The 8,102-nt window shown below is 41.8% G+C and overlaps 1 protein-coding gene across 1 annotated transcript; it reads right to left on the reverse strand.

Moving 5' to 3' along the window:
• Nucleotides 1–1,188, reverse strand: RNASE12 (ribonuclease A family member 12 (inactive)). Its single transcript, XM_010990218.3, has 2 exons — nt 1,113–1,188; nt 1–601 (listed from the first exon to the last, which is right to left on the reverse strand). Exons 1-2 carry the CDS (start codon nt 1,144–1,146, stop codon nt 126–128), a joined length of 510 nt encoding a protein of 169 aa, XP_010988520.1. The 5' UTR covers nt 1,147–1,188; the 3' UTR covers nt 1–125.
• Nucleotides 1,189–8,102: the final 6,914 nt, after the last annotated feature.

An 8,102-nucleotide genomic window follows, 5' to 3' on the forward strand; every position in this document is an offset into this window, starting at 1 on the left:
AGCAGCTACCTATTTCACTCAAGGCATTACCCCATGTCCACGGTTCAGGTGCGCCTCGGAAGAGCCAGCACCAGTGCCTCTGAGAGAGGAGACCAGAGATGGCAGACCCAGGTGCTGGTCCCATGTTATTCAACATATCTCTGGATTTTAACTGGCCCCATGCCATCACAAGTGACAACAATAAACCCCTCTATGGGGGAAATGTGGTAACTGCAGGCAGGATATCTGGTGCCTTCAGTGAGCTTACAGACTGTCATTTTGAATTTGTTCTCACTCTGGAAGCACAGAGTGGTGGAATGGTTTTGGCAAGCCACCTTCCTGCGAGAATTGCAAACACTATTAATATTTCGAGGCCTCTCATGGATGAAGACATGCTCCTTTTTGCAGGTGTTGTTGGGTTCCTTGATGACTCTTTCTAAGATCATGTGGTTGCAGTACCTTACAGGAACGTCACTCTGAGGGTAGTCCACATGCAGATGCTCTATGGTCATTGCCACTACGTCCTCATTCAGCTCATTTTCCCAGAACAGAAGCAACAGGAAAATTATCACCATTAGTAGCATCAGGGGTAAGAGGTCCTTCACATCTTTTGCTCTAATTCCTGTAGAGTTAGAAGAGACAAAGTATCAGAAGGTAATCAGATTCTGCCAGCCCAGTCCCTTGACTTTGCTCCCCCATCCTTTGGATATTTTATTTCCTTCTCTCTGCTAATGAAATCATGCTAACCCTGCAAGATCCAGCAGAAGGTTCAGCTTCCCAAGAAAGCCCTTTCTGATCATTTTAGCTCTCAGAGTTTGGCACTGAACTCTAATTATTCCTGGTGTATTGTGTTTGTTGGCTTCCACAATCTCCTTGATAGCAGGTGTGTCATCTATTTCTCCTGAATCTGTCAGAGGGCTTAACATATAGCCAAACATACAGAAGGTATTAAAAAGTACCCATTCCTGATTATTTTATTCCTATTGCTGAATGACTTTCTTTCCCATAGTTGTCTTAACCTTAATTCCACCCAATTCAATATGCCCTTAGCTGTACACTAATCCATTCTTCCCAATTCCTTCCCAGTCTCTCCTCCTGTTGACCCCGCTTGACTCTGTGCTGGATCCTCTCACCTTTCCGTTTTGCTGTAGCTCTCCCAGGTAACATATCCTTTTGATCATGGATCTGAGAAAGTCCTTTGTGTCTCACTGTTCGCAGACAGTAACTGGTAGGGAGCCAGCTGAGTGTGGGGAGGGCCAATGTGGAAAGAGCAGAAAGGGAGGGGCGTGCCGGGGAGTGTGCTTGGCTGCCTTCTGGAAGGAAGAGAAATGACTTTTGGGTAAGGCAGGTCCTGAACGTGTCCTCACTAAACAAGCATGGACTTTTCAAAATATTTAAGTCTTGAAGGGTGCCACACACAGCACTATTTCCCATATTTTCATCAGTCTTTATGCAAACCTGTGAAATAGCTATTGTTTCCATTTCATTAATGGAGAGTTATGAAAGTTTGAAAGTCTCAGGGGAAGATGAGAGATGGCAAGAGCAATAAGACTCTCAACTTCTCGGTGCTTGTAACACCTGAACTCCAGTTTCAGCCAGTGTCATTCCCACGTGGTGCCCAGGACAGAGCTGAAACAATTCCCTGACATTGACATCAGTCTTGATAAAGCCCTGGACTCTTGGAGAGCATGGCAATGGTTTCCAAATTCTACTGAACATTGGAATTTCCAAGGCATTTTTTAATGCCACATTGAGGCATTCTGCTTTAATTGATGTTAAGACTAGGGCTTTGAAATTATTAAAAGCTTCCCCAGTGATTCTCTTTTTTAAATCATTTTTTTAAAATTAAAGTATAGTCAGTTACAATGTGTCAATTTCTGGTATACAGCACATATGTTCATATATTCATTTTCATATTCTTCTTCGTTAAAAGTTACTACAAGATATTGAATATAGTTCCTTGTGCTGTGCAGAAGAAATTGTTTTTTTTTTTATCTATTTTTATATACCCAGTAATTCTAATAAGCAGCAAAATTTAGGAGCCACTGAATTATAACGTACTTGGAAGATCTACACTGAAAATTAGTCGATGAGGGCTTGGTTAAAAGATAGTGGCTCAGGTATTGAGATGATAGAATTCTTTTTGTTGCCATCATCTCCCTGTCTTTGACATAGGACAGGGAAAATGGATTTAATTTTATCACTCTTTGCCCTGAAATGATTTCTATTTTGGAAAGACAGCTACATAGTCTCCTTTGTATGTATCTATGTCTTTGGTAAGAAGAAAGCGATCTGGGAGTTAAAAATGATCTAGAAAGGACAGAGAATCCAGGAAAAGATTTCAACGAATATATCTCTTTCTATGCAACAAAATCAGAAGCATAATTCCAGACCACGAAAATGAACAACCAGGAGGTTATTTATTTACTTTCCAAAAACTTTCATCCTAGCTGTTCTTTCACAATTCAAACTGTTCTGTTTTGGATGTGTTGCAAAATGCCACAAAGATAAAAGTGCATCACTAATTGTTGAACTTTTCAGTTAAATTTTGATTTGTACACCACCTTTCAGAAACATTTCTATTGCATAAAAAGAATTATATCTATATATTGTAACTTGTTCAATATTTTCTGCCAGGACCTCCAAGTAGCTAAATTACAGATATTATACTAAGTTTACAAGCAAGGAGTCAAGCTTTGTTACAAAATTTATCCTCAACTGAGGCAGCTAAACCCTTCTCAACATTTCAGAGTATTACCCTCCCAAAATAGAGTTGAGGCTGAGTTCAAACGTTAAACAGTGCTGACAGCCTTGGAGAAAACATTTGTAATGCCTAAAACCAACTAAGGATTAACATCTAGATATAAAGAACTCCTTCATATCAACAACAAAAAGACAGAAAACTCCAGAAGAGAAAAGATTATCAAACGTTATGAAAAGTCAATTTTAGAAGAAGCCAAAATGGATGATGAACAAGGCTTAACTTCATTTGTCGTCAAATACATGGAAATTAACATAACAAAGAAATATCGATTTATAACCATCAGATTATCAACAATTAGACAAACTAATATCAGGTGCTGGAAAAATGTCAGTGGGCATGAAAACTGGTGTGGCGATATAGGAAAGTAGCCTGGAAGTACTGGATGAAATTACGAATGTATATAGTCTGAGACTTTGTAATCCCAGCCTGGGCATGCACTCCAACAGAGCTCCTCTGGATGGAGTGTGTGCCGGGATGTTCATCATGGCATGATTAGTAGCAGAAAAGAGCTAGGAGGCAACTTAAGTGTCCAGCATGAAAGGAATGGACAGGTGAAGATGTGTTCCATGCATAAAATAATATAAAGCAGCTTCAAATAATGTGCTAGATTTACAAATAGTAGCATGCATAGAACTCAGAAAACATGCTGGTGTGTGAAAAAAAAATAAGTAAGAAACAACGAAAATCATTTCCAGTTGATTTAAATTTAAAACATGCATGCTCCAAAATAATACAACTTATTTTCCAAGGACATCCAAGATATAAATAGGGTGGAAGAATGTGGATTAAATACTCTGGGACAGCTGCCCATGAGATGAGAAAAATAGAAACAGGGATAAGGAATAAAAGGAAAAATAAAATTGAACAATGCAAAAGAGAGACCTAGCATGGGCCACAAACAGAATACGATAAACCCAATTCTGTGCACCTGAGGTGGGAAGGGAGGAAGGAAGGAAAGAAGGAAAGAAGGAGGGAGGGTGGGAGGAGGAGGAAGAGAAGAAGAGGAAGGAGATGGAGGAGGAGGGGAAAGGGAAGAGGAGGGAAAGGAAGAAAAAGAAGGACAGGGAGGGAGAACCTGGGCCTATTTCCCGATGGCTGCATTTGACCTAAAATTCCCACCACCCTCCCTTTGCTGAGCCTTAGATCAGCCATCGGAAGGAGGCAGAAGACTGCAGGAAACTAGTATTAGTGTCAGGATGTAAACTGACATTAGTAATTCCATTAATGATTCATTTTGTACAGTGCTCTACTCCAGGGTTGCTAGAAAGCTAGCCAGCTCCAGTCTTGTCTGAGCCCAGGCAGCGGCCTCGGAGGGACAGCTGAGGAAGTGGACACTCACTCCGGATACCTTCAGCTGCCACATATGAAGCTTGACTGTGTTGAGGCCACCAGTGGAGAGAACACATGGAGACAGAGAGACGCTCAAAGAGCTCCAGCTGCTCCAGCTCCCACGGGAAACCAGAGGTTGCTCACATCCTAGGGATGTGGTTGGCTACCCTGGCAAGCTTCTGTAACTGCCCAATGCCCCATTCACTGTAAAGCCATGGAGCAGATTGTATTTTCCCCCAAATGGCCACAAAGTACCTTCTATCGCACAGTCTCTTCCAGGACCTTGCCACTCCCCCAGCAAGAGGCAGAGTCTCTGTCCTCCTAAGAACCTGGGAGGCTTCTGTGCCTGCCCCCCTGATCAAGCGTAGTGTGGCCTCTGAGACAGGCTGTGGTTCTCCTAGGACAGTGGCTCTGGGTGCCATGTAGAGGGCTGACTGTGCTGAGGCCACCACAGGGCAAGGCCACATGGAGAGAGATGCCCAAATTCCTTCTCCTGCTTCCATCCCTGTGAATAAAACCATGTGTGAGACCTCGAGCAAGAACTGCCTAGCTGCGCCCAGTCCATTTCCAGATTCAGGACCAAATAAAGTCACTATTGTTGTCACCCACCATTTTGGGCTGATTTGTAATGCAGCAATAGACAAACAGAAGAGAGGGCACACCACTTTGCCAGATGTCCCCAAGCAAATACAATTCCACAAAGTTTTAGCAAATAATAGACACCACTGAAGCTTTCTTGGATATAGAGTATAGGATGTCACACAAACAATAATGCAAAACTAGTGTTTAAAATCTCCATCAGCTGTAAAACCCCCCAAAGTTCCCTTTTAACTCTCCTGTCTCTCTCCACCTCTGTCCTGGGAGCCTCCCCTCTCAGTGGTGCCAGCTCTTCCGTGTCTCCTGGATTCCACCTGCCCCTCCGTGCCCCCTACCTTCACATCAGGCACCCTGGGACCAAATAAGGACCCTTCCTGAGCATTGATTCACTTTTGAAAAATCAGTGAAGTATTGTAAGTAACAAATATTTTGCCACGTAACGGATATAGGTCTTATTCTACAAACTTGGGCAAGCAAATTTACATCACCTATCACTTCTATAGCAAGTGAAGACTAATTCTGTATCTTCTGCCCTGCTAAGCTGGGGAGAAATCCAACTTAGCCATTATTACAGTTTCTTCTTCCTCCCAGGGACCCAAGGGGATCTGGAAAGAACGCTGCTCTTGCCCTGTGGGACCTGTATTAGCCAACAGCACTAACCAAGGGACAAGCATGCTTATTAGCTTCCCTTATGAAAACTCCTTGAGTACAGGACCCAGGATCCTGACTCATGGTTGTACTAAGACTTGATGTCCCCAGCCACCTACTAGATAGGATTTTTGTCACCTCCTGTAGGGAATTTTATGATTCACGTATTATTTCATTCAACAAATATTTATTGAACACATACCTGTGCCAGACACTCGGGGTACATCAGTGAAAAGACAAAGCTCCCTCTCTCCCTACTGATTCTGAATCAATCTCGTAATAGGAAAATTGGTAATTAAAATATAAGAATTGCACATTTATTTTGCCTCGCCTGTAGGAACTATATTTCAGGGTAACCAAATAGCTTTCATGTGATAAGGGAAAGTTCTTTTTTTTAAAATTTATTTTTATTGAAGTATAGTTGATTTACAATGTTGTGTTAGTTGCAGGTGTACAGCAAAGTGATTCAGTTATACATATACATACAGATTTATATTCTTTTTCATTACAGGTTATTATAAGATGTTGAATAGTTTCCTCTGCTATACAGTAGGTCCTTGTTGGTTATCTATTTTATATACAGTAGGGTGTATCTGTTAACCCCAGCTCCTAATTTATCTCTCGCTGGAAGTTCTTCTTTAGAGAAGAACAATCACTAATAAATATGAAAAAATAATACAATTAGAAAAGTCATTCTTTCATAATCATGAGTGAAATTACTAAGTCAGATAGAAATTAGTTGGTAGGTGGTAAAACTGTTAGGAGAGAAGCCTATGGAAAACTTTCCAGTGAAGACCTGGCTGCGACCGCCACCACACTCTGGGAAGTGAAAAGCTAGTTATTACATGCCTCTTAATATGATGCTGTAGGAAGTACACAGCACTGTTCAGGAAGTACCCTTGCCAAACAACTGAACCTAAATTAATTAAGCCTTAGACTTAACTTCCAGTGTGTAGGAAATAAAGGGGAATGAGGCACAAGTTAAATAAGACAAGGAAGCAATAAGACAAATCCAGGATGTCAGGCATTCTACCCGATGCCTGACCAGTTTCTTCAACAAGGGGCGCAGAAACAAAGACAGAGAAACTATTACAGAGTAAAAGAATCTTCAGATTTTGAATCTGACTTGAATTTGAATATGGACTGGGCATTAGATTATATTAAAATGTATTTTAAGTTTTTATAAGATGCTGTAATTATAGAGAAAGATATTTATTTTTAAGATATACTCAAAAGTGTATGAGTAAAGTTACATACTGGCAAGTATTTTCTTCCAAGGAATAAGGAAAAAAGGAAAGAAGGAAGAAAGGAAGGGGAAGGAGGAAGCAGGCAGTGGTGGAGGGGAGTGGGAAGCAAATGTGGCAAATGTTTAATAATTATTGCTTTTGGGAAGGTAAGTGTGACAGGACCCATTACACTAATTCTGTCTGCTTTTGTGTATATTTGCAGACATTTATTTTAAAAACCTTAAAATTCCTGCTCACATGGCGCTTACATCTAATGAAGGGAGATAGGCATATAGGAAAATAAGCCTAGTCAATCAATACTTTAGTGCTTTAGAAGGTAAGTGCAATGCAATTTTAAATAGAATTATCAGAGTAGGTCTGATCATTATAGGTTTCCCTTCCTCCTTTCTAACCAAACCCCAATATTACTTAAGAATCTCCTCTCATCCCCAGTTCTGAGCATGGATTCCAATGCCTCTAAGTCAATCAGGGGAACACCATTCATGCGAGGCCGAGGGGAAGCGAGGGCTATTCAGCTAGAAGTTTTGGAAAGGGCCTGCACAGGGGGAGGATGGGCTGCTGTAACAAAGTCATCACCACACTTCAGTGACAATGAATTCAGAAGGATAGTTCTCCCTTATGTAAGAGTCCAAGGGAGGCATTCCAGGTTCTGCTCACACAATCATTCAGGAACTCAGAATCATTCAAACATACCTCTCCAAAACAATTAAACACTTTTCTAAAGGAAACATCTAATATTTAACTCAAGTCTATTGTGTGGAGGGTACCTATCAGGTTACGTCTTCAGCCATTTTCTGATGTGACTCTTCCTGTCTGTCTGTAGCTTGGTGTACAGACACACCCCTGATCCAACCTGACCAATGAGATTTTCTTGGGACGTGAATTTGTAGTTCTGAACCCAGAAGCACGAAAATGGGTGTTGATTATAGAGTCACAGTGATGGTGGATTCACACCTCAGTCCCTATCTGCTCTAGCCTTGTGTTCTTTGAATAGGTCAGGGGGCTCCTGCCTGGGGTGTCTGTCTGGCCGCCCCCTCTGCCTGATGCCCTTCTCTCCTTCAAGTCTCTGCTCAGCAAGGCCCATACAGACCAGCCCACCCATGCCGGACTCACGCTTCCATGTTCTACTTTTTCTATTTCATTCTTACCTTCTAATATGTTATATAATTTACACTTTTATTTTGTTTGTTATTATAGTCTGTGTCCCCTTCCCCTACAGCCATCCTAAAAGTAGGCTCCACAAGGGCTGTACTTTGAATGAGCAGTGTGCTCACCGCAGGGAGGAAAGCATTTCCAACTCCTCAACCCTCCCCCAGATTCTGACTCACGACAGCAGTGAAGGGTGTGCTGTGATGTAGCGCTAAGTGCTGGTGTTTAAATGCCCTCTAAATAAGAACCTGGGAAGCTTATCTCAAGAGCATTAAGTAAGAAACGGCGGGGGTGAGGGGATGGATGAAGGAGCAACAGCAGAGGCAGTGACTCTTCACTCATCTTATTGACTGCATGTAGCGTAAGCAGTTGCTGAGCACACATTCCGA

The sequence above is a fragment of the Camelus dromedarius genome, chromosome 5 (assembly GCF_036321535.1).
Source record: "Camelus dromedarius isolate mCamDro1 chromosome 5, mCamDro1.pat, whole genome shotgun sequence".
Taxonomy (NCBI): Eukaryota; Metazoa; Chordata; class Mammalia; order Artiodactyla; family Camelidae; genus Camelus; species Camelus dromedarius.